At 47.5% G+C, this 27,208-nt stretch overlaps 1 protein-coding gene across 1 annotated transcript; it reads right to left on the minus strand.

Moving 5' to 3' along the window:
- Positions 1-1,432: 1,432 nt before the first annotated feature.
- Positions 1,433-4,266, minus strand: SP8 (Sp8 transcription factor). The gene is made up of 2 exons (XM_088150382.1): positions 4,246-4,266; positions 1,433-3,116 (listed from the first exon to the last, which is right to left on the minus strand). Exons 1-2 carry the CDS (start codon positions 4,264-4,266, stop codon positions 1,671-1,673), a joined length of 1,467 nt encoding a protein of 488 aa, XP_088006508.1. The 3' UTR covers positions 1,433-1,670.
- Positions 4,267-27,208: the final 22,942 nt, after the last annotated feature.

Consider the following 27,208-nt stretch of genomic DNA (forward strand, 5'->3'; position numbering starts at 1 on the left):
TAACTTCTAAAATAAAAATAGATAGGGGAGATTGGAAGTCCCATATATTTAACTAATGGGTTTTAGCCAGTCAACTAAATACTTTGAGTCTTACAGATCTTAGTGAGAGAGAAAGTATGAGAAATGATTTTTAACACTCATTGAAATCAATGGGACAGGCTTTAGCTGGCTCATAATTAGTAACTTTCAATAACAAATATAAAGTTTATATGATTAAAAATGGTAACTAAACCAACTAATTACACTTTCCCCAAGAAGTATTTTGAAGAGTCAAATTTTACCATGAGATAAGCTATGATCAGTTACAGCAGAAAACTGATTAATAGCCCAATTCACAACTTTTAAAACTAGTTGGACCTATAGAGGTATAAGTTAATTGTCCAGAATGGGTGCAGCCCAGCCTTATGAATGTTAGCCAGGAAATAAACTCCTTTATATTCAGTGGAACTTATCCCTAGGAAAGCATGCAAAATATAGTATTTTAAGGCAATTTATTATGCAATCCTAGAGATACTCAGAAAGGAGCCTCACTGTCTGTTTAGGTTTGGAGCCTTAATTCAGTTTGACTTAATTCTGAGCAAATGTCCATAGGATTGAAGGGTAAGATTAAAATTCTGTCTATAAAAAGAATTTTGGACTTAAGGTCTAGTAAACCCATTGTCACTGATTTCAGAGTGAATATGACTGGATGCCGATTTGGTTAAAAGAAGGGGATTTTTCTTTAATGGCTGCTAAATCTGATCCCTTTTTCAGTCAATGGCACCTCAAGCATCCATTTACTTGAAAATTCCTGATCTGTTTTCGTTGGAACTTTTTTGAAAAAACGAAATAAAGGACAACCTCAAACTACGAGCAGACTCTCAGTTACTTTGAGCCACTCACCAAAGCACAGAGTACTTGGAAGTGCTGGACAGAAAAGAAAACGATAAGCCTAACCCAGTTTATTTCATTACATCTGCCAAGGCGGGATCCTCTTGACAGAACTGAGTTGCAAATGGTGCGCTCGGGGATCACACGTACATTCACTCTCACCTCCACACACGCACACTTTTTAGGCTTCACCCCCTTTCTCCAGAGTAATCCCATCAACTGCAGCATTCCAGAGAAAGCGAGCGAGCGCTGCAGTTTCGGAGCAAAATGGAATAGAAGTTTAATGTTTGGAGCAGTTCTTTGAAATAATAATAATAATATTAATAAAAAGCATCCCATAATATTCAAAGTGCTTTCAGCGGGAGATTTTGGGCTCTTCCCCCTCCCCCTTCCCCATGCCCCCGGACAGCCGCCTCTCCTTCTGTGGTGCTTGCGGGCGGCTCTCTGGTCGCTTGCCGAGAGCCCGATCCCCGCCCTCCCGCCTCTTGGAGCTCCCCAAACCTCTTCGCGGAAGTCTCTGGAGCAGCTGCTCGGCGACCCGAAGTCCCTTTTCTGGGGAGGGGGCGGGCCCGCGAGTCCGGCACTGGCTGGAGCGCGTAACTTCGACGTCCAGACCCCGTTTGGCCCAGCGGGCGGGAGGCTAGAAATGGGGAGGCTGAAGGCGCGGTGATCCAGACGAGAAAGAGAGAAGGAGAGACAGAAGACGGGGAGGGGGAAGGGGAGGGGGAGGACAGGGGCCGGGAAGAGCAAAGCCGGGTCCTCCTCCCGCCTGGCCTCCGCCGGCGCGCTCTGGACGGCTTTCACTCCAGGCCATTCCGATGGCCCGGCTCGGGGGGCTGAAGCAGCTCCGGCGAGTGGCAGGGCGGGCTCCCGGGGGCGCTGTGCTCGCTGTCGGTGTCGCTGCCCTTCTTGCCGCCCCCCGAGCCGCCGCCGCCGCCGCTCCCGCCGCCGCCTCCGCCCCCGCCGCCGCTGTGAGTCTTGACGTGCTTGCTGAGGTGGTCGCTGCGCATGAAGCGCTTGTTGCACACCGGGCAGGCGAAGCGCTTCTCGCCCGTGTGCGTGCGCAGGTGGCGCTGCAGCTCGTCCGAGCGCGTGAAGCGCTTGCCGCAGAAGAGCCAGTTGCAGACGAAGGGCCGCTCGCCCGTGTGCCAGCGCAGGTGCGCCTTGAGGTGCGACGTCTTGCCGTAGACCTTGCCGCAGCCCGGGATGTGGCAGCTGTGCAAGCCCTTGCGCCTCAGGCTGGCGCCCGCCGGGCCCAAACGCTCCGCCTCCTGGCAGTTGGGGCAGTCACAAGTGGCGCGGCCCGAGTAGCGCCGGGCCGACGAGCGCGGGGAGCCGCCTAGTGGCGCGGAGGGTCCGGCGCCCAGCATGGAGGCGCCGGCGCCGGCCGTCAATGGCGAGGGGGCCGCGTCTGGGTAGGAGCCCGGCAGCACCGGCTTAAATCCGTCCATGAGGTGCTGCCCGGCGGGGCTGAGGAGGTGCGATGAGGCGGCGCCGCTGCTGAAGGCCGAGTGGCCCGCCAGGCCCGAGTAATCCGAGTTGTAGGCGCTCAGCGGCGAGTGCAGGGAACCCGCCTGGAGGCCGCTAGCCGCGGCGGCGGCCGGGTGGACGCCGTTGGGGTTCTGCACGTCCAGCCAGCCGGCGCCCACGTCCCACCAGCTGGAGGCGCCCGCGTCGCTCGGGTGCGAGGGCTTGAACCAGGACTCGTAGGGGTGCGCCATGCCCACGCGCGGGTAGATGCCCTGCAGGCCCTCCACCGAGGTGTGCACCTTGGAGATGAAGACTGGCTGATGAGCGGCGGCGGCTTCTGGAGCTGCCCCTCCGCCGCCGCCGCCGCCGCCACCGCCGCCCGACGGCCCAGGCGCCTGGAACACCGAATAGTCGTTGGCGAAGGGCGAGCCGGCCGCCGCGCCGCTCGACGTGAGCGAGAAGGCGCTGGATCCGGGCGAGCCGGCGCAGCTGAATGAGTCCGACACCAGGGCGGCCGCCGCTGCCGCCGCCGCTGCCGCCGCCGCCGCGTGAGCCGAAGAGCCGTTGCGGGTCGAGGCCGAGACTCCGACGCCACTCAGGCTGGAGCCTACCACGTTGCAGCTGCCCGAAGAGGAGGAGCGTTTCCACGGGTGGAAGCCTTTGCCGAAGGACGAGGCGCTGTCCGACAGGACCGACGGCGAGGGGCTGGGGCTGCCGATCTTGTTGCAGGTAGCGGCGAGCATGGCCAGCGGAGTAGAGCCGAGACGCGGTTCTTCCTGCAGGGAACGGGGAGAGAAGTCCGGGACAGCGCCCGTCATCTTCCGCTGGCAAGGATGCCCGCGGCAGCCCGCCCCAGAGACAGGAACTACGCCCGGCTAGCCTCGCCTGCGGACGGGGAAATGGGGGCTAAGGCGAGGAGCCCTCGCGGTCCTTCACCCCTCCTCTTGATTCCCTGAGCAGCACTGACCCACTCCCCCCCCCCCCCGGGCTCTCTGCTCACAAGCCCCGGAAAGGCGTCCTTTAGGAAAGCTCGTTGGTTCCTTTGGATGAGATTGGCTCGCAGCCCGGAGTCCGGCCAAAGAGCTCGAGGACTTAGTCTCAGTCCCATCCAGAAACCCAGACTCGGAAAGGAAAATCTGAAAACTGAAAAGCTTCGGCCCCGACTAAGCCCCAGTCCATAGGCGCTGAATTTCCACAGCATATGCTTCCTCCTTCCCCTCCGGAAACTACCAGGAGTATCGGTGCCTTTAATCCGCAGCCGACCTCATCTAGCGATCAAAATTGGCTGTAGCCACAGATCAAAGTTGCTTTTTTAAAAGGTTCCTTTGCTTTCCGAATTCATCCTCGTAGCGTTCTTCCACGCCCCCCCCCCCCAAACTTTCATATTCACACCTCAAGGAAACAGAAAGAGACAGAGACAATCAACATACCTGCAGGAAATGTCGGGCTCAGAGAAATGTTAAAGGGGGGGAATCAACAACAACAACAAGCTGCCGCGATTTTTTTTTAAAGATCTCACAGGGAGAGAAAAAGACCAAGCGAGGCAGCTGTTTTTCCCCCCTCCGCGTCGATTACAGAGAGGCCAGTTCTCCGGGGATACAGGAATAGCTCAGCCCAAGCTCTGGAGGTTGTTAAGGGCTAATGCCCTTAAAACCTTTTCCTGCACGCTGTCAAGGGGGTTGAAAAAAAGTGGCTGCCCTCTTCCCCCTCCCCCTCTCCTTCTCTTTCTTTTCTCCCGAACTCGCTTGGAGTTAAGAGAAAAAGCAAAAATAAAACCCTCAATAGCCCCCGGTCAAGACAGGGGCTGCCTTAACCCTGCTCCGCGATCGCCAATAAAAAGGACCCAATTAAAACAGCAAAGGGGGGGGGGGAGAGAAGAGAAAAAAAACACACCCTCGGACTCACCCCTAGAAGTGAAGTTGCCATCCCACAAAGTGCCCTCCTCTCAGAGGATCTTTTTTATATTGATAAATCAGAGGCAGTGTTTTTTTTAGAGGTGTGCAATACAATGATCAGTTCCGCCCATTCCACCACAATTGTAGCTCCCTCTCTCGCTTTGAAGTGCCGCTGAGCCCGCGCCAGCCAATCTGCGGCGCCATCGGCCGCTCCGCTGCGTTGCCGCGTGAGGTCATCAGCGCCGCCGCCGCCGCCGCCGCCGCCGCCGCCCGCTCCTTCCAGGGCTGCTGCACAGCGCAGGGAGCGAGCTGGCGAAAAGGCAGGCGCCTGGCGCAGGCGGGCAGGCAAGGGCGAGCGCAGGAGCCGAGACGCTCCGCGAAGCGCGCTTCTCCTACCCGCGTCTTCCTTCCGTTCTGCACGCTCCCGTTTCGCGGAAGGTCGCTCAGATAGTCATCCCCGGAGACAGAAAGAAAGAAAGAAAGAACGCGTTTTATTCGCTCTTCGTGGGATTGCACATAAATGTGACAGCCCGCGCGCTCGCTTTCAGAGCTGCGACTATAGTTTCACCGTGTATCTCTTTAGTCTACGATCTCTCCCATCCTCCTCCCCCCATCCCAATTCTCCGCAACAATCGTTTGGGTGATTGGGAAAACCCCGCTTTCCTGAAACAGAGGAACCTTCCCTTCGCCCACCCGACCACCCACTCATCCAGCCTCCCCCCGCCCCCCGCGCGCTTATGTAACGCCAAGGAGTCTGGTCGTGTGAAACGGCGGCGGGAAAGAGTCCTCCTGGATCAGGCCACTTTCTCCTTCCTTCCTTCCTTCCTTCCTTCCTTCCTTCCTTCCTTCCTTCCTTCCTTCCTTCCTTCCTTCCTTCCTTCCTTCCTTCCTTCGGGTGGCTGAAAAAAGATGAAGCTGTGTATATAATGCCCATGTAGATATTTTTAGACCCCAATTTCTTAGTGCTTTCCTCGTAAAATCCTTGAACAGGATTTTAGGCATCCGAGCGGCATCTTTGTTCTACTTTGGGCAATGAAGAGTTTGGGGCTGGGATTCGGCAATGGCACTGCAGGCTTTTTGCCCGTTCTCCTCTTTTTTGTTCAAATCGGAATAGCTCCGTTTTCAGTGGGATCTCTTGTCCCAGGTGTTAAATGGAAGGACTGTAGGACACCGAAGCATCGTTGTTTATTATTATTATTATCACCACCACCACCATCACCACTACTTTAAGTGGAACCTGTTTAATCAGAAAAGGAGTCTTAGTTGTACAGGGAAAATGTACCTGGAAATTTATTCTGGTTCTGGTATTAAAGTCAGATTAGAAGGGCTCAGTGTTATGAAGGTTAACATCAATGTAGAGAGCGTCCCAGCCCCCTGCTTGCATTACGTTTGTAGCTGGAGTTTTTTTGGGTACCCCTGGGAAAAATCAGATACAAATACATTCCGGGGCTGGGATACCTCACCTCTGTAGCCAATTCTAGATTTCTTTTTCTTTTCTTTTCTTTTCTTTTCTTTTCTTTTCTTTTCTTTTCCGGGGGTGGGAGAGGCTTTTAATGCTTTGTGGCTATTGACTGTACATCATAGCTATTGATTACGGGGTAAGAGGCATGATCATACTTGGAAGTAAGGAGCGAAGTAAATTAATGAACTGCTGTCTTTCTCTGAAGGCTGACGGTTAGCCATGAATGCGGCGCTCCTCTCGGCGAGCTGCTCTGAGTGACTTGAGCCTGTTGAGAAGGCGGGACAGGCCAGCCCAGAAGGAGGAACGGGTGGAGGGAGGGAGGGAACGGCGTTTAACAAATAAAAAAGAATTAACTTCGTGCCTTTGGTCTCCTTCTATAATGATATTCATTTTAAAGACCTAATGCACACTTGTTTAAATTTCGGATTTAAATTGAATCAATACTACCCCTTGACCCTCCCCCCACCACACGCACCCACACAAAGGGGGTGGGGGTGGGAGCGCGGGTGAAAAAGAGAGAGGGAGTGCTTTATGGGAGTGTCCCGGACGGAGGAGTGACTGTCGAGGCTCGAGATCTGTTGACTTTCTCCGCTGCACCAGAAGGGCACCGCGGAAGAAGGGCTGGCAGATTTGGGGGGCCGGGAATCAATGGGGTCAATGCCCCTCCCCAGGCCGGGGAAAGATAGCTTGGTGCTGCCTGTTCTGGAGAGATCCTTGCAAACAAGGACCATTAATTAGATCACATTCGTTAGGAAGAAAAGAAAGAAAGTGCTTTTCCCTACTTTTTCTTTTCGGTTTTTCATTTCTGAGTCTCGCCGGCCCCCAGTTGTTATTTGTTTTGAGAGGACTTCAGAGATGTTTATTTCCCTAGATCTTTTCTATTTTCTTTTCTTTCGACTTCACTACTAGGAAGCAGCATCTACCCAAATTAGCAATTATCACAACAACTTGGAAAATATCTCCACAGAAGAGTTGCACCCTCTCTGCCTGGACAGAGAATAAGCAACGGAAAGAAAGAGAAACAAAGCCTCAGTGTAGCTCAGTTGCCTGGGGTATCTCCGAACAGAAGGAGAGGGGAAGAATGCAACTTGGTGTGCAGAGGGTGTATGTGCGCAGGGTGCCCTATTCACTGGCGGCCTTCACCCACTGCCATATGCCCCTTCGTCTGGAGTGAAAATACAGATTAATCTAGAACCTGCGGTTTTCCCGGCTAGGCGCAGTCCACAGACAGCAGCAGCTCTTGGAGTGGGGGGAGGGGGGGGGAGAGGAAGAGATAGGAATTGCTGAGGACTTGGGACCTCAAGGGCAAGAGAGAGCTTCCTTCCCCAAATTCATGGAGCTACCAAGCGTGCACCAATTCCCTTCGCTGTTTGGCAGAGAGAGGTCCGCACATTTTCTTGCAAACCTGTAGCATCCGCTGCCTTGGCGAAAGTGACGGGCCATTAGCATTCCGTCTGCATCTGCACATAAATTTCATTTGAATTTCAAATTTAATAAACCAGGAGGTTTTTAATCATCCCTGGTTTTATTTGTTTGATATTAACATGCTTATTGACCGGGTCTGTTGACCAGTTTGATCATTACAGGACAGCAAAAAGTTAATTAAAACGACCACAGCTCCTTAATCATATCATCTGTCTCATCCATGTCGCTCCCTTTATTACAGTCTATGATGGATAGTCTCCCAGATTAATTTCTCTGTTTCTTCGATTTGGACAACAGCTTTGGGGACCTAATTTACATATCGGGAACAACTTGCGCAAGTCTGCCCAGCGAAGACCCTAGTGGCTCGGGGAGCCATTAGGAATTTCATCCGCCCGGTGAGCCGGAGATTGGGGGGGGGGGGGGGGTTGGGAGGTAACATGACTCCTGGACTCCCAGCTGAACGCGCAATCTCCCCCCCCCCCCCGCTCTCGGGGGTGTCAGGAAACAAACTAGCTCTCCGCGCAAGGCCTGAAGGAAGGACGCGACAGCTCTGCCGGCCTTTCGGTTTGATCAAGCGGGGCAAAGCGCTCTTTTAGCCGATTCTCAGGAACCGAATCCCGATCCGAGAGGAGCCAGTGTGCCTTCTGCAGCTTGGAGAAAGGAGAAGAATTGGTCCTATTTCAAGGCGCTTTCCCTGGGAGCAAATGCTGCTTAACTCATGAAGACTTGCGTGCGGGGGTCACACACGTGCATAGGTTGTCAATTCATCCAACCACAACCACCCCTCCAGCTATTGATTAGTTTGTGGAGCAAACCAATTGTGGGTTTTATTTGTTGGAACATGGGTGTATGTATGTATGTATGTATGTATGTATGTATGTATGTATGTATGTATGTATTTTACTGGATTTAGAGACTATCCAACTCCCAGTTTGACATTTTAAAAATAAACACAAAAATGAAGAGGGAAAACTTCGAACACACCAGGAAAAACTTGTCACGCACCAGAAAAAAGACCGACAGAGGCTCGACAGCCATCCTAACCCCAGGTCTGGGAGCAAAGCTTTTGGATCAACCCAGGACGGGAGCTTTACAGATCTCCCGGAGGATGCTATTCCAGAAGGCAGGTGCAACGACAGAGAAGATGTGCTTCCTAGGTCCCGCTAGGCGACATTGTTTGATTGAGGGGACCTGGAACACGCCCACTCTGCCAATCTTATTGGGTGGGCAGAAACTATTGCAGATAGGCGGTCCCCTCAGGTGGCCAGGCCCCATCAGTCTGAACTCATGTGGACACAGGCATTTAAATGCGGACCTTGCATGGGGTGAAGTCCAAGTAAGAGAAAATTCTGATGCCCTTCTGGCTGGGATTCTTGGGAAAGGGGAATACAGCCCTCAGATCCTGACAACGGTGTGGAAAAGGTCTGCTCTTGTCTTCTGGTGTGTCTTTCGACTGGCCAGTGCCCTGGAATTTCCCAATGGTCTTCTGTCCAAGTACTAACCAGGCCCTGTTGTCATTGGAACAAGTCCCATTGAATAACATGATCAGTATCCCACCCCAAGAAATACAGTCGCAGTTCCGTCCTAGGGGAGTGGCGTATGGTATTCAAAAATATGGAAGGACGAGAAGAGAACTGGGTCTAAATCTCTAGCCAAAGTTGTCATAATACATCTGAAGTCTTAGAAGGTGGCTCCTTTTCTTTAAAAAAAAAAAAAGCATATAGTAAATCTTTCACACTCCTATCCAGATCCACACTTTACTTCTGCCTAAGCTTTTTCATTTCACCTGGAAATTGTCTAAGGAAACAAATAAATTCGCCGTATGGCTGAGTAGCAACAGCTACTTTGTTTCCCACCTTAAAGGCAAAGTATTATTGTATTTGTATACAGTATTAATCTGTCTCAGCATTATTTATCCCTTGTCATTGCTAAAGAAAAATATGTGGTATCCAAATAGTTTTAAGCCCACTGATTCCAAGCAGCGCATGTTAAGCTCTTGCTTAAACTCTCTCCCACAGAATCAATGGGAGCCGGAGATGGAGTGCAGGAAGGGAAGGAAAATGCTTAGTTTTCCGGGACCGAAAAGCCTTTGCTCCACTATTATCTCTGCTGCCCGTTTTTATTGTTCCCCTGGCTAGTCTTTCGGTATCCAACTAGCTAATTAGCCTTGGCCAAATGGCTAACATGGTTTAAGCAACAATTTCTTAGGGAAAAAGAAGGTGCGGGCATTCAGGCGTGTGAGTGCCAACTCGCACCTATATTACTCTGGGAGGAAAAAAATGAATGAGTTTCCTTCCTGCAGGTGAATCGAAGTCCCCTCCACCATCACCCCGCCCACCTTGCCCGCGCGCGGGCCCTTTTCGTTCCAATCCTGAGCTTTTCCAGCGCGATCCTTCTCTCCTCCCAGCCCTGAGGGGTCGCGGCGGGCGTGTCTTTTGCCAGGGGGGCGTGGCTGAGACCAGACGGTCACTCGAGGGGAAGGCGGCGACCTTGGAAAATCTGGTTATCCTTCTTCTTTTCTTTGGCTTTCTCCGGACGTCGCTTCGGGGCCTGACAGACCAGGCACAGGCTCGGTTGGTTTCCCTAATCTGGGGGAACTTGTCGATCGTGGCTGTCCCAACCCCGCCTCTCTCGCTTGTTTTCAGGCCCACGACTCCCGGATGCCGCTGAGAGCTGGTCCTGCAGGATCCTAGGAAGACATGCTGTTGCCTCCTCCGTTCCAGAAAGCCTTTTCCGACCCGAGAGGGGCTGGAATAGGATCCCCCGCTTGGCGGCCACGATGGCGGGGAGGGGGGATAGGAGATGAAGTCCATCACACATCTGGGGGGCGTCAAGTAGCAACATGTGAGAGAAGCAACTTAGGGAAAGCTGTCCTGACCCACTTTCTCCGTCGCCTGCCATTCCATTTAGGCCCCCAGGGCGGAGAGAGACTGGGAGGAAGGGCTGTCTCAGCAAATCGCAGGCGTTCCTTGCCACCCCCACCCCCACCCCCAAAGAAGAGTCCTGTTTCCGCTGCTTCCCCCCTTTTTTTTTTTTTACTCCTGTTTCCTTTATACCTCCGTTTCTCGCTGGAGAGTTTTAAAATGACCAAACCCGCCTCCTCAGCAATATTGATTTTTTTTTTTCCATGTCCCCCCTCCTCCCCCTTCTTTCATCCTGGAGGTCAGGCTCCCAGATTACCGCGCATCTTCTCCAGAAGGTTGACAGTTGCAATCGTGCTTCCTTGAAGATGAATGTTACTTTGGGAATTGCGTTTAATTACCAATAATCTAAAAGGTGCTCGGAGCTGAACGGTGGCGCGCTGGAGCTGTTGTTGGGGTTGTTTAAAACGTCCGTATATTGGACTCGGGGAATATTTTCACAACCACCGAAAAACGGTGCGGAGAGGGACTAAAATATATAGCAAAATAGGGGGTGAGTGCAGACACTCTCCCACCAGCTGGCGTTTAATGATGCGCAGCAGATACAATATTAAGCCGCGCGGTGCCGCGCACTCTACCCGGAGTCCTATAGAGATCAATACGATTCTCTCCCATCTAAAGATGCCCAAGTTCACAGCCTTCATGCGAGATCGCCCGCCGGCCCGAGGGCGCGGCTTTTCTTGGAGCAGCTGAGTTTTTGCCCCAGATCTGGCCTGTGGTGTGCAGCTCAGTTCCCTTAACCCCAGTAGCATCGGCCTCCACCCAGGCCGAAGCATCCGGAGGCTGCCAAACAGCTCTAAACGGTAAGCCGGAGCAGATGAAATATTACCCGGGGCATGGAAAGGGGGCGATCATGTCCCTCCTTACAGGGGCTTAGATGTGACGCTTTCCATATTCATAGTGTTGTCCCAGTGCCAGAAAGCTCAAACGGAGATGCTCTTATGAATACATATACTGTACACAGATGTGCGAGTGTGTGAAATACCTATATATCCGACCAGGTATCCGCACCTCTTCTCTTTCCAAAAGTCTTAGGGCTGATCCTTTGACCTAATACAATTCTCTTCCCCCCCCCCCCCCCGCCTTGCATTGGAACTTAGCTTTTCCTTTTCGCCCACCTGAAGCAACTTGTGAATCGTGTCTCTGTGTATACACTTGAGTGGGGGAAGTGGCCGTCGGTTATTCCCGTAGCCTGACCTGGCTTTAAGAAGCGGTGGTGGGGGTGAGCAGCGCCGAACAGATGTCCCCGTTTAAGCCATTCTTTTCCCACATGCTCGGTAGAGATTGCCATCGCTTAGGAAGCTCGCTTCAAACCTGGCCCATTATGGGCAAGTTATTCTGGACCACTGAGCACGAACAAAATGGGCTTCAGATCGCGTGCTTTAGAATAATTCGAGGCCAGCAAAAAGCTAAACCAAAAAAAAAAAAAAAGTCCATTAAAAGAGAGGGAGAGCGAGAGCAAGCTGGATGGCATCAGAAAAACTTATTGAAAAGATCTCCCCTCCACCACAACCATCATCCCCATCCCACCTCCCCTTTATAAATATGGTATAATTTACAGAGCCATTTAATAATCCAAAGGGGCATTGCAAAATAGGAAGAAAGAAAGGGAAAGGGGGAAACCAGAAAAAAGAGGGAGCCCCTTTTCGCGTTGTAAAACCTCTCCTAATTACCTGCCAGAGCAATTAGCTGACTATCACGAAGAAATTAGATCGCTCAATGTAGCATACATAATGCGAATCATTTTGTAAGGCGAAAGGAAAACGAGACCTGGAGTTTTCTTTATAAGGAAATAAGCCGCCATCCTGGGCGAGCCCTCCGTGAGCACGAATTACGGATGTCTAGGCATGTAGGGCAAAGAAGCCGGACGTGAACCAACCAGCCAACCCCCACCCCGCCGCCGGCCCGGGCACAGCGCGCCCCCTCCATTTACCCCGGGAAAAAAGGAGGCGGGCGGGCGAGGAGCGCAGGGAAAGCCGCTTCCAGGCGTTTAGATTCAGAGGCTTCCAGATCGCTGTAATTAACATTGAGCGACTTCAATAGGGAAACCTGTTTTCCAGATGATTTTGACAATGCGGCTTTATGTCTCGTTTGGCAGTTTTCGAGAGTTGGAGTCGGTTCCTGGCCGCTTTGCTCGCCTCTCATCTGTTGAGCCTAGATTTGCCCAAACCCAGATTTCAGCGCGGCGTGTGCTGGCGAAGCTGAGTGGCAAAGCACTTCTTCGCTGACCCGGGGACCGACTGAGCAACGTGAACCCCGGGAAACTCCGACGCACTGGGGCCGTTTGTCTTCTGAGCCTTTGGTTGCCCTCCAGCCAGTTCTACTCCAGAGCAGTAATTTAGCGGTCAGGCTATTTTTATTCGAGGACTGCAGTGGGCGAGTTGGCTCCCTCCTCCTCCTTATTTTGAGCAACAGAAAAATAACTGGATCAACTACAGTCATGACAACTAGATTTACACACACACACTCCAACCCCCCCCTTTCCAACATTAACATCAAGGTGTTCTATTCAAAAGTATCAATAATCTTAACATAAGTATAAATTGTAGGGGGAAAAATACACTTCATTTTAAAACAGCCATTCTGCCTTTGCAAATTACAATTTCCCAGATTTAGCACTTGGCAATCTTCCACACTAAGAAGTTGTGTGTTACAAGCTGCCAGCCTGTAGTAGGGATGAAGAAGCAAAGTCAAGGGTCCCCTGAAGTGTGTGGTCAATCTTCTCCAGTTCCACCAGAGCTAGACTTGCAAACAAACGATAAAACCCAAATTGTGTTCGATCCTCATGACCTTTGGACACAATCAGCCACCTCCAAACCACCTGTAAGGAAAAAAAAAAGGGGGGGGGACATTAAAAACCTTTGATGATTTCCTTGTAAAGATGTAACTGACAAATAGCTTTTAAAAGCCAGACTGAAGTGAAAGATACAGTATCCTACTAGAGGTGGTATTTTTGAAGCAGTTTGACAAAGATAACATTTACTCACCAACCAGGGCGAGCAAATAATTTATTAGCTTTCTTTTCCAAAAGGTCATCAAGCTACAATTCAGGTTCAACATCAATTCAACAGTGACATTATTCTGTCTGTGATAAAAGCACCTGTCCCTTAGCCTTTGCAATTCTGAAATAAATAAGGAAATAAGCGAACTTTCTCACCAGTGAAATCCTGCTGAACTTCAACTGAGAACTTACTTGTCAATAAATAAGATGTGGCTGCAAGAGGTCCTTGTGCATTCAGAAGTGTAGAGGGGGGTGGGAAAGAAGGAAGGAATGGTTTTATTTTGCCCACTTACGTAGATTTAGATAGAACCCTGCAGGCTTTTGAGTTACATTAATCTGGCAAAAACATTCCATGTAACTACAAAGTTTCCTTATTGCTATGCCAACAAAAACTGGTCCAAAAAAGGGGGAGGGTAGGAGCCCCAAAAGAGAGAGAATGAGTGAGAGCTTAACATAGCTACAAATTGCTCAACTGTGTGCCTCCCCACTGCTGTTCTGTGATTTTTGTAATGCAGCAGCCCTCACCCAGCTTTTCTATGCTGGCATAGCTCTCTCCAAAGCAGCAAATGTTTAATGATTCTGACTTATCAGTTCATTAGAAACGACTGTGTAGATCCAGGAAATAAAATGCCTGCAGGCATTCCAGGCCAAGTTCTGCAGATCCCTAATGGGGCAGAACTGGCACTGAATGGGTCTGAAGCACAAGGAGTGTTTTTCTCTGCTAAAGACCACAGGAAGCATCCCACTGAGATGCAGGGATTAAACATCCATATACCAATGAGATTAGAAAGAAATCCGGGCTGAACTTCTCAGCCAGATGGGTAATTCATAGCTGCTCTGGTGACAGTCATGGAATTGCTATAGAGTCACTCTGGTTGAGTCGGACAGGGCCAGCCCTACTGTTAGGCTGAGTGGAGGCAGAGGCCACAGGGCAGCTGGTGTTGGGTTTCACGAAATGGAGGTCAGTGATTAAGCATTACATGTAAGGAGTGGGGAACTGATGGAATCACATTTAGGTTTTTTTACTTCAGATATTCGAATAGCACTACTGGCCTTGGGTGCAAAACACCTTGTTTGAGGAAAAACCGTCATTTGCTTCTTTGTCTGGGCTGGTCCTAGACCCAGAGAAGAATCCCACTCACATTTTGCATTGCATTACCTTAGATCAGTGTTTCTCAATCTCAGCAACTTTAAGCTGTGAGGACTTCAACTCCCAGAATTCCACAGCCAGCATGATTCTGGGAGTTGAAATCCACACAGCTTAAAGTTGCTGAGGTTGAGGAACCCTGCCTTGGATGTAATCATTTTCAGCATTATCCAACTTGCTCATCATTCACTCACAGAAGTGTATGGAAATTTTGCAGTAACACACGTAGAATATTTCCTTCTTGTATATTTCCAAAATCTGCAGACCCCTTAGTATTAACATTAAAGTATTAGCCTTTCCGACTTTCATATTTATTCCAGTAGTTCCTGAATTGCAAATCTGACTCATCCATAGGGACAAAAGATAACATTTGCCCCATTGTTTCTTGGCTTATCAATGTCTTCTGGCTCAAGTTGGGCTCCAGTCTTACTACTTGGACTGAAAGCCATCAAGAATTGGGCTAATAGTCAGTCCAGTGCAACAGCCTTCCAACAGTCATTCAAAGCCAGAAAGGTTGCATTTTCTACACACCTACATACTAGCAAATGAAGTCCACCAGAGTAAGACACGTGCTTCTCTGGTGGAATCCACACATCCTGGAAAACTCCAGTTTGCCTGACCACGCTTTATGGAACAACAGTTGGCTGAATTTACACTGCCACAGAATATGGTTTTCAAAGCATAGTTGCTGAGTTTGTGCCATATACCAAGCCAAACTAAATGAAGAGAATTGTGTTTTGTAGGATCCCAGCCCCTCCTTATTCTTAAGCCTTTGGCAGTCTACATTCAGACCAATGCATGCCTGGACTGTTTGCCCCTTTCTGTAGTTAATGAAGGTATGTGATGAGTCACATCAGGACAGAAGAGAAGCAAGGAAAATCCCAACGGCATCTTGACCCTTCGGCACCTGAGTATTTTCCCTACTACAGATCTCCATCAAGTAACAGGTCTTAAGAATTCCTGTTCTTCCAGGGCTCTCAGATCTTCTGCTTTAAATCCTTCCTTCTTACTTGCAGTGGTACATGTCACATTCACTTTCTGTCTTGGTTTAAACTAGAGATGAAAACAAACTAAGAAAGAAGGGTTTGTCTTCTGGCAGGTTAAAACAGTGTCCTGTACTGAGGTTGGTATAATTGTACAAGGTGAACTCCAAAGTGTACACTTTTAAATTCAACAGGACTTGTAGCCTTTAATGGTTCAAATATCACTGATCCTGTTTACTTAGATTCTAACTGACATGGTTAGCAGGAGTAGAATTGAAGCTTTTTTATATGTCCAGTAAACCCATAGAAATCAACAAGCTTAAATCCTGCTGATCTGGGCAGAGTTGTCCTAGGTATTGGATCCAACACACAATGATTTTAGTAGTTTTGCTGGCTTTGCATCTGAGACTCCAGCCTTATCTTCAGTATTTTGCATGATCAAAACTTTTCATTCAGCATGGTAAAACAAATAGCTAATATATAATTCTGCCCCCGGAGGTGCGATTGGCCCCCACGCTCCTGGCCTTCCGTAAGGCTTTGAAGACCTGGTTCTGCTACCTGGCCTGGGGTGGGAATACCTCAAGCATGGGGACGGCTAGCCCCATAGAGGCCTTCCGCTTTCAGCCTCAGATTTTTCATCCTCTTTGTCTCCCCTTCTTCTTTTTAGTAATGTTTTTAATTAAGGTTTTATGTATTTATATATTTTATGTTTTTAATGTTTGTTGTGAATCGCCCAGAGTTCCCCCATTGGGGGGAGATGGGCGGTTGAAAAATTAATTAAATAAATAAATAAATAAATAAATAATCAATCCCCACAAACAATTTCAGTGTTCTAAGTCCACCTCTCCCATTTAAAAGGCCACTAACTTAAATGAACTAAAAACAATGGGGGGGGGGGAAGTAGACTGACACAGGATATGAGAAGAAATTGGAGAAGGGGCTTCTCAGAATCTTAAAATGACCTGAGAGGAAAATATTACTACAGTTTGGGGAATATGGGAATCATGCTTACAGCTATAAAGTGATAGTCTCTGTTTCTCCCCAGGACTGCCACCAAAATTTCACTGACTTTGGAAAATGATGGGTGAGGAAGGGCATCAGCAATGCCATTATAAATCTTCAAAACACCTCTGGTTCTTTTCTTGCACAAACCACAGCCCTTTCCCTCTTGTGCTTTCTCCACAGGTACTAGACCAAGCTACCAGTTTGTTAAAAAATAAATTGCTCCTGAAAGGGGATAAAAATGTGCAGATACATTGTAACACTGTTATTGGGAAAGACCACTAATACCATGAGCGTCCAACCATGAAAGATGTGGGGATGGAATGGGGGAGGAAGAGAGAGATACTTCTGAACTTTCAAACAGAGGGTTTTTCCAGGTTTATTATGAGAAAAAATAAACGGGATGGATCATGTCTGGGCAGGCCCTGCCATCCTCGAAGGCAGTGGCAGAAATGTAAGGAGAGCAGGGGAGGAAACTATCTTGGGGCCTCACTGAGCTTCTCTTGCCACCCACCTCACCCCTTGCTCTACGCCAGTGTTTCTCAGCCTTGCCAACTTTAAGATGTGTGGAGTTCAACTCCCAGAAATCCCTAGCCAGCATGCTGGCTGAGGAATTCTGGGAGTTGAAATCCACACATCTTAAAGTTGCTAAGGCTGAGAAACACTGCTCTGTGCTTTCAACCAACCTGATCAGGTAGAGTAATATATGAGCTGTGAAATTCTGGACAATCACTAGATGGCAACAAAGAGCTACAGAAAACTCTATCTCTTTGTTGCCCTCCTGTGGTCATACAACCCAGCTACGGCACGCCTAAAAGAGCAACTTTCAGGTGGTTCCATGCAGGTCTGATAAGGAAGGGCGAGAGTGCTGCTGCTGTGGGAAACAGCACCCTGATGATTCTCCTCTTCCCTTTCTCCTGCCCTCAGCTGTGGCAACCTTGAGGGAGGGCTCAGCCCAGAGATCTCTCACCATTCATCTGCCCTGGGTTGCAGGGAGCTCTGCTTAAGGCCCTGTTTGGAAGAACTTATTCCAAGTGAGGGAGGGTCTTTCACCCCCTTGCTCTGTCATAACCCCCCGCCCTCAGCATAGCTTTTTTCCTTCTAAGTTTGCTGCAAGGAAATAGCAAGAGTGATATCTGTAGGATCTTATTAAAAAACTGGGGGTGGGGAACGTTCATGTAAATGTTCTTTCAAATCAAACCTGGCAGCCTATACACTGTAAGCGAGGGACTACCTGCCTCCCCCCCCCCCAATTCTTACATTTTCCAGGAAATCCTGAAAATGTATAGAAATGCAAACACCAGTAGTTGTTTATCCCCAGAGGTACCAGATCAAGTAGGGAAGCTAGTAAGCAAATCACACTTGCACAGAATCATACAAACTTCTGACTAATACAGTATCTCATGACTTCATCATAGTATTTTATGTGCTTTGACAGCCATGGTTCATTGGCTTAGCATCTTGCATAAACTCAGATGCTTCAACAAACTGTGGTTAAGGTGTGAACCTGGTCTTCCTTCTAATGCATGAAGATCTCAAAGATTCCTTTTCTGAAAACATTTTCTCTGCCAATGTTCCAATTAACTGTTTCCTTTTCCCCCTGAAGGCTACATGATTTGGCTTAACCTAAGGAGGCAGTCAAAGGAAACAAGGCCCAGACTTGAAGATTTAATTAAAGACTCTGTTTCTCTATTCCCACCCCCTAATACAAGCATGGTTTCATGCTGGAACCCACCCAGCCTCATGTGTACAAGTAAAATCCTCCATCACTAATCACCTGGCAAATAGAGGTTGCGAACAGTTACAGAGGCAAGACTTTGGCTGGATTAAATTAAGGAGCACACGTTTGTTTTCCCTGATGCTTTCAAACAGGAGCAAGCAACTTGGTACCTTCCCAATATTTCAGAGCACTCTCTTTTGTCATTAGCCATTATTTGCATTTGGGCAGGGGCATTCCTATCTTCATCCTATGCCACATAATCAGCCTAAAGATCCCAATGGGGCCACAAAGGGTTTTTGCATTATGGGCTTGTAATCAATCCCCCTTTGACAGATCCTTGCAGGAACCTTCAACACTGAAAGCTGCAGGAAAATGTGGGGGCATATTTATAGAAGTCTGAGGAAAGCTGGGATTGGTCAATGCCTTAAATGACTTGGTTAAAGGACTCTTGTTACATGTGTACCTACAGGAACTCCAAAACACCTTTCTCCCTTTGAATCTGAAGCACTGCCATATTAAATACAGTGAGAATCAGTCTTAATCCCTCCAAATACCTATTGTAAGGTGAAATACATTCTGAATGTGCTTCAGATTTCCTTATTACAATATTACTTATTCCTGGACTAATATTTTACAGTGGGGAGTGGGCCAGGTTCTGAATTACACTTTGCTGTTTACATGTAGCAAGACAATACTTATAGTCAGCTTTAAAATGTAATCCTGTGGGTGCTTAGGCACTGCTCACATAACAGATAAGCCATGATTGGCTGAACTAGCCACAATTGCATGGGCCCACCGTCCGCCACTAAACCAACGTATTGATTTTGGAGTATGCTACTTGTTACAGGCGAGGAGACTGATTTTATCCTCTGGCTTTGATGGCATTGTCTCACAGTGCCTCAGTGACCACAGAGACAAATAATCACTTATAAGGGAACTGCAGGAGGATGCGGGAGGGAGAAGCTGACAAGAGGAAGTGACTGAAACTGACAAATACAGGGAAACTGGCAAGTAGGTAACAAAAGCCCAGTTCAACATTCCTCATTATTTTCTAGATAATATAAATGAGGCAAAACAGCATGGGACATTAAATACACATTTGAGATTACTATTAAAGTAGAATAGTGCAGAAATATCTCCTTTTCTTCTTCAAATAAAACAGTGGTGTTGATTAAATCCACAGGTCAGTTGAACTCCCCTCCAAGATAATGGGTGACAGAGCACTAAAGATGTGGTGTCAGTTTAAGGCAGAAAAAACGACATTGACGCCAATGTTGCTAATGGTGAGTTAAGGCTGTAGCCTGGACACTGTCACAAGGCCAAGAAAGGAGGTCAGTGTTATCAGGGCACAATTCTGCTAAGGTAAACTGCAGGTGTAGGCTGGACCAAAAAGTCAGAGAGCACAGAATTGGTTATCAAACAAAGGAGCAATGTAAAGCCTGTCCTCATTACTATAATATCAGTGGGCATGGAATAGAACAGCACAGCTGCAAGTGTCCTACAGGCTATTTACATTTATCCTGAAAGGGTGTATTTAGAAATCCTGGTATTCATAGTTGCACAGGAGAAATTCCAGAATGCTTATTAAAAATACTAAGTAGGTAGGTATGTTTGAGTAACCCTGCTAGGAAGGGGACAGGCTGCCAGTGAGCTCTTACACTGAATTTGAGTCTTGCAGACAAATTCTCTACAGGTCCACTCAAAAGTTCATTTGAGTGCAAGACCCTACTTCTAGAGGCCAGAATATAACACTTGCAGCTTACAGGATGGCAGCAGGCAACCATTTTACCCTACATTTTAAGAGTAAATTTTTCTCCAGCACTTGGCCGGTTGATGCAGATGTTCATCCAATTTTAAGGTGGCCAGCAGCAGCAGCATCAAAACATTAAATGAAAGATTTCCCCCATGGAAAAAATGCAGGGCAATTTCACCAGGTGAGTTGGTTTGTCGTTTGGGTTTTATTTCTGCTATGACCTACCCAGAAAACTTCTGTTCATGGATGAAAGCGGCCTTGCTCTCGTACAAAAGGAATAAAGTTACAATTAAAACTAAATGGGGGCGGGGGGCGAGGGGGACACTATGTTGACCAAGCCAGTCTGCACGGCGCTGTTGCTATTTAATTCACTTATTGCGCCTAGTGGACATGGAGCCAGGAATTCCACCCTGACACTTGTCTGTCAAAACCGAAACCCAGTATCAACCCACCCTTCGTGCCCTAACTCCGTTGTTTCAGCAGCTCCAAAGGTAAACCGCGGCGTTTCTCCGTCCCTCCCACCCAGCTCCGCCTCGTCTTGCCGGCAACAGCTTTCTTCGCCCACAATGGCCTGACCTCGCTCGCGCTTCCACAGACCCAAACATGCACGCCTGTCCTCCTCCCAAACGCCCCCTCCCACCCGTCCGCCGTTCTCAGCCTCGTTTCCTCCCGGAGGTTTCTCCGCCAGGTCGCTTGCGCGCACTTTCTAAAAGCGCCGGACTCAAAGGACGCGCCCTACGAAAATAATACGGGGGGGCGGGATAGGAGGCGGCAGAGGCGAGCTCCGCCCACTGCATCCCAGCGTGGCCTGCCCTCGTCCGCCTCCTGGGTCGCGCTTCTCCTCCTCCTTCGCCGCCCCACTCCGCCCTCTCGGCGAAAAGAGTGTCCGGCGTTTGGCGAGGCAGGCTCGAGGAGGGTGAGAGGCAGGTGTGCGTTTCGGCTTCAGCCTTCCCGGCCAGAGGAGAAAGCTTCACGGCACGAAGCCGCGGACCCCGGTGGCCCCACTCCGCCCTTGTTCCTCCGCCAGCAGCTGCGGAGCCTTGCGGGGAGCTTGTCCACAGCGAAGGGAGAGGCCCAGAAAGAGCGGCGCAAAGACTCCCCTCCGTTCTAGCCCCGTTAAACGCTGCTCGCGGCTGCCCAACCAAGTTCAGCGGAGCGCAACTCTCAGGACTGACCGCCACCCCAGGAAGAGGCTGGCAGAGACCTCCGCCCCCTTTGGAGCAAATTGGCCAAGGGGAGGGGATGAGCCCGCCTTCGCAATAATGCCGCTCGCGGCACCCTTTGTTTGCCAGTGCCTTGCGGCCCGATCAGGCCGGAAGGGAGGGTGGCTCAAAGCTGCTCTCACCTCAGGACAATCGGGCGCGGCCCCGCTGCTCCCGCCCGCATGGCAGAGGCGTCCTCAGAACGCCCTTTGTGGCCTGCTGAGAGTTCCTTGTTGCTGCTGGCCTTTTCGTTATTTTGTGATTATTCACGTTCTTGTGATCGCGCTCAGCTTACATGCACAGAAGAACAGGCTGCTGGTGGCAGGACCCAGGACGTAAATAGAGCTCTCTTTGGGACCGGGCCAACCTCTCTGATGCCCCCCCCACCCCGCCAACATTAGTCATCAGTTAAACAGCTCCTAGCTACATTTGAGGAAGCAGAGCTGTCTTGTAAAAAAAAAGATACATACATGCATGCATACATACATATTATATATATATATATATATATATATATATATATATATATAATATAAATTATATAAATGTATATATACACAGTGAATATGTTTGTGTGTGTGTGTGTGTGTATAAAATATAAACTATACTTGTGTCCTGGGCTTTTCCACACACATCACTCTCCGAGAACGGCGCCGCAGCAGCAAGCATTGCTGGCAGCGCCCGGTCTACCCAATCTGGGTTGCCAACATCCGACCTACTCCTGGGGGCGGCAGAGAAAGCGTGCTTGTATCTCTAGTGGTCGCCCTAGTGAGCCCCCGCCGAGGCTGCCTGCCACGCGCCCGCATCCCGCTTCGGGCGGCCGCTCCGCCCCCACCCATCGCAGCGCCCTGGGCAAACGCCAAGTCCCTCTCTGGGCGCGTGCAGCCCTGCAGCGCATCCCGTCGGGCCGGGTTCGGTTCCTTTTAAGGCTGAAGTCTTGACCCCTGCCTTGACCATGGTTATCCCAATGGAGAGTTCTGCCGCCAAAAGCATGCAATGAAAGATACTAGTACGTTTTAAATAACGCTTAGGGTGCTCTCATGAGGTGCCTGGAGAGGAAGAGAGGCGCAATAACGAAGTTTAATAACAATAACAATTGAACTGATGCAGAAATAATGATTCAACAAGGTGCTCCTCAACAAGGTGGTTGCCTCTCAAATTAAGCCTAAATTGACCTCACAGAGTTGCTGTGACAAGAAAATGTGGGGAGGAGAGAACCATGCATTACACTCCTTGCAGTCTGAGAGTAAAAGCTATATACGGATTTTAATTAGTTGAGATTTTAAATGTATGTGTTTTATTTATTTATTTTAGTGTGAGCCTCTCTGAATGCTATCTGGACAGAAAGGAGGGATCTCATAAATCAGTAAAATGTACTGGAGGTTTTCTGGCCAAGTGGATGTAGTTTCCAGGTTAGCTTGAACTCCAAATTTTTTTTTTAAAAAAAAGATAGCCAAGTTGCCTGGAGTTCCAGCCCAAACCATTCATATGGAAATGAACTCCACTGAAGTTAGCGGCATTTGTTTGAACTGGTGTTGGTAGCTTTAATGCCTAAAAATTCTCCAAATTCACATACCAAGGACTTTTTAAGGGGCTTTCTATAGTTTCCATCAATTGAGAAGGCCCCACATTTTTCCATGTTTTAAAAATAAGATAACATGGGAAACCCGCTCCAGTATGGTGAAACTATTCTTGTTTTAATTCTTTAAATTCCCAGCCTTGAGTCAGAAACGGGATTAAGAGCAATCCAAACGTAACAAAGGCAACCCTTTATTATGATGCAAATCTGTCGATGTTCCCTCCTACCCCTGCATCGCAGTGGATCTGATTCCTTTATTTTCAGGAGCTCCCTGTGGTGCAATATTATTATTGGATCTAGAATTCAACAGGAGCTTTCAGGACCTACACATCTTTTATTCACATCCCTACCATAGTCAGTTCAGCCTTGACTAAATCGGCATGCCAGGCCTTCTACCTCCTGTTTTCTGGGGCTGCAATCCTATGCACAAAATCCCATAGAACACAGTGGGATTTTCTTCTCAGTAAATACGTGCAGGCGTGTAGGCGGACCAGCTGCCAATGCTTTTTCAATAATAGCCACTTTCTACCACCCTTGGTGTGTGTGCTAGTGGGCTAGGTCTGCAATTCCCAGAATTCCCAGCCAGCATGACCCTTTCCTGAGCATTTGTAGAGCAGTTGGGTGTGACTGAATTTGACTAATGTCCAGTGGTCCTGGGGAGACTTGAGTCACTGGGAGGGAGAGGGATGTCTGCACAGGCAGATAAGTGCAACTGTTGCTGCCCTGCAGAATAATACATCCTCAGAAGGGTGGCCTCTTAGGGCCTGCTTCGCACAATGCACTAAGCCATAATGAGTTTTGTTGCACTTAGTAGCATGTGTAGACCTAGGCCTTGCGGTTTATAAAGCATTATTACTGTTCATTATTTATGCAACATACCATGCTTAAGCGTAATGTTGGAACCTTGCCTTTAAGTGCGCTTTGGCTTTCAAGAAACCTCTACCCTCTATTTAAAAAAAAAAAGACAGAGGGGAAAAAAAAGGAGCTTCTTAGAAAAATATTAGCTCTTCATCTTTAACACTATTGACTTTTATTGTGACTGGCTTGCTTTATTTATTTATTTATTTATTTATTAATTAACAAACTTTGCATCTCCAGGCAACTCTTCTTGGCTGCAGGAAATGCCTAGAGTGAAACAAATTCTTAAAGATGGGACGCTATTGGCAGCCTTTTAGGTGTGAAATTGCTTTGGCTTTATGGGCTGCTCACTCAAGGTCCAGGGCAGCCAAAGAAAAGGCATCTTTTGACTTCAAAGGCCACTTTGTTAATCTTTCCAGCTCCCCAGACCAAAGAAGCAATTTGGAAACACTCACGGCAAACCAGCTCAACAGAAATAGCGAGTCTGCTTGGAAAAAAACAGCTTCAGGCAAGCCACCTCTATTTTGCTCAGCTCAGAAGGTCTCCTCAAAGAAAGCAACAACAAAAGTAACGTCAGTTATAGACCTTTGTTAGCCTCTAACAAATAGGCTTCTCCCGGATATCAACATTTTTTCATTCCAACTCCCATTAACCAGTGAATGCAACTGTGCTGTTCTCCCGAGAAAACGCATTATCAGAGACATCAGCATCTCCAGTCCTTACAATGGCTTACAAAGATATGTCTGTGGGAATTCTTAAATTACATTTTATGTCCTTCGCAAAATAGAAAAGGCCATCCAAAGACGACTAAGCATGCCCACTTATTGCAACTGGAAGTGCTTCTCATTGCTTTTTGAGTTGAGCTAGCCAAAGACCAGGCTGATAGCAGTGGACCTGATGAGGTTCCAGCGGCTGTGATGTTATCCCTTTGAACTCTCTAGCTTTTTATTATAATGTAGGGGCAGATAGCTGGCCTGATAGATTTAGCGCTTTTAATCACTTTTTTCCCCCTTTACAATATGAGACCATTTTTAACCAAATGATGCTTCTTCCTGATTATGGTTATTCACAAGCCGATGGTTTAGCATGAGGGAAGCTGAAGCAACTGCAGTCATGGAACTGCTACGGTTGGCTCAGCATGGACATTGGTTGCTTCAAAGGTACCTGAGGTGCTTTCTTATTTGATGCAATCCATGACAGAATTAAATCCCATTACATATCTCTATCTAAAGCTCAAGAACGTTTTTAAAGTGGACATTTTGGGGATATTCCAAACATGCGTGAAAGAACTGGAATCTCTGATAATGCCCCATGAATCATATCCTTCCAAAATATTAAAATGCTATCAACAGATTTGAGATTAAAGTTGTTCATCAAAAATTGTATTACAAGTATATTAGCATCCCCAGAGAGAATCTATTTGAAAGAACCTACATCAGATTTTCTTTGTTGGAGGTGTAAAATTTTTGAAGATTCATTGACCCATATATGGTCACCTGATCATTTGGTACCTTTTTGGGATTGTATTTTGATGTATATAAGTAGACTTATGGGAAACTCTTTAAATGTTAAAGATGTTAATGTGATGTTGAATTATATACCAAAGCTCTGGAACTTGACTGTTTATCAGGAATTATGGTTGTATTGAGCATGGCAGTGTGTGTGTGTAGACTCAAAGAATTATGTTGAGAAACTGGAAAAGTTATATTCCAGATATTAAGGAAATGTGGGACTTATCCATCTTGGGAAAGGCACTATTTTCTACTAATCAAAGATGAAGCAATATGAACTGCTTTGGCAAAGATGTTGTGATACTTAACAGTAATATTTTGTATTGATTATACCACAGTACTATATGGTATTTTTTAATAAACCAGTCACTACTGATAAGTTTAATATATAAAGTAGATTTTTTTTCTTTTCCTAGTTTGGTTTTTTATCTTTATCTTTTCTTTTTTGGGTTTCCTTTATTTTTTCTTTAAGGACTGTTTTTTTTTATTGTGTTTTTTAAAAGTAGTTTGGTGTTTTGTCTATATTTTTTATTTTGAAAATTAAAAATTTTGTGAAAAATGATTACAGAGTTTAAAATGTAGAACTCTGGGTTTTCAAGAGGCTGGCTGGCCCACCCGCCTGCCTGCCTGCCTTCCTTCTTTTTGTTAAATTGTTGTTAAAAAATAACAGGAATATTTCAACAGCTAAAAAAGCAAGCCATACTTTTACTTCTTTCAATATTTATACCTCACCCACTAAGGATCTCAAGGCAGGTTATAATCCATGTTATATAAAATCTATAAGAGTTTTAAAAAGTTGAAATGAAAATAGATGCAACTTAAAAAAATTAAAGTAGCAATGATCAGAATAAAGCAATAGGCAGGGACTTTCATCAGATACAACACAGGTAGAACACAGTGCATCCAGGCAGCTTATGTTAAATACCCAATGCATCTGGACTTTGTCTGATGCTAAAAAGCAAATAATATTCATGCCAAACTGAGTTATAGTGAAAGGTTATTTCTGCGCCCCCATGTACTGCATCCCTTCCAGCTGTGGAATGCTGGAACCACCAACACCCATTTGATTTTAATGATTAGGGAGAGGTACTTCCTGAAATATGAGTCCTAGATCTTTTAGTGACATAAGCAGAATTACTAAAACCGTAAGTCTGACGGGTAGCATGGAATTCCTTTAATAATAATACTGACTTAAATTGGTAATAGAGTTTCTTCACATAGAGATGGTGCCCAGCTCAACTCTCATGATGATCCCACTCTATAGCTTCATGTAGATGTTTAGGGCTGATTTTAGTTGTGGTTGTTGGAAGGAACAGTTACCCTCAAGTAAGTAGTTCACATGGGAGGGGGTAGTTACAGTGAAGGCAGGAGAGAAATGGGGATAGTGAATTTGTCTAGGGCAGTACAATTATTAGGGATGGAACAGCAGATGGACCAGGCCACTGGTTTTGCTTCTCCCCCAAGAGAGTGCCTGCTTGCCATGAATTCCTTCCATTCCTTCCTCCCAGACACCTGAACACACTATTGGTGAGTGATTGAAGAATGCCACCATTACTGCTGCTGCTGCTATGGATTGCCTGAAAGTGGGACATGGAGGCAGCCAGAGTAGTTTCCCAGGGCTCATTGCTGGCTGCTGGGTTCCTCTCTTCCTAAACCCCTTGTAGGACATAGACCTGCTGCAGTGGCAGCAGTGGGGAAGACATTCCCTTGCCCACACTCAATTGTTGCAACCCGGGGAGGCTTGATGCCTGAGCTCTCTCCACATTGGGAAGCCCCATTGCTTTGAGGCCAGACAGTGCTACTTATGCCCCTGAGTTTAGTGCCAAAGAAACCTGGATATGTTTGGAGCTAGAACTAACCTCAGGATTAATTGGCTGGTTCAATTAATTCAGTTTTGGAGTCTGCATGACTCAACAGTACCCCTATCATTAATGATGAATGATGATGAGTCCCCATCAGCTAAGTATGTTGGATGAACAGGGCCATATGGACTGTTTGCGCTTGTGAAATCTTCTCCATTCATTTCCGAAGAATGATCTGTGTCCTCATTCCCCACAGCATGCATGAAGCAGGATTTTCTTTTCTTTTTTACAGCTAACATTTAACATTTTTCCATGGATTAAGACATAAGGTAGACAGTATAAGCCAGCTTGATTCAAATAGTGAATTTTTCACTTGTGCAGTTGTCTCGTCCTCACCACTGGAAATATTTTAAAATCCTGTATGTAAAGAAATAGCCTATCAAGATAATGAGATGGTTCCCTTTGAGCCTTTTATCTCTGTGTATTTGTTCTTCCCCTCCCTTTCCAGCCACTACTTTCATTCCCTCTCACAAATGGCTGTCAGTTTTATCTATCAATCTCTCAGGTTCTCAGCATTATGTGACTCCTTATGGGCTGGTTTGAGTGT

The sequence above is a fragment of the Python bivittatus genome, unplaced genomic scaffold (genome assembly GCF_059951505.1).
Source record: "Python bivittatus isolate LINGU-HERP-01145 unplaced genomic scaffold, Pbiv_v1 ctg000610_np1212, whole genome shotgun sequence".
In the NCBI taxonomy this organism is placed as follows: Eukaryota; Metazoa; Chordata; class Lepidosauria; order Squamata; family Pythonidae; genus Python; species Python bivittatus.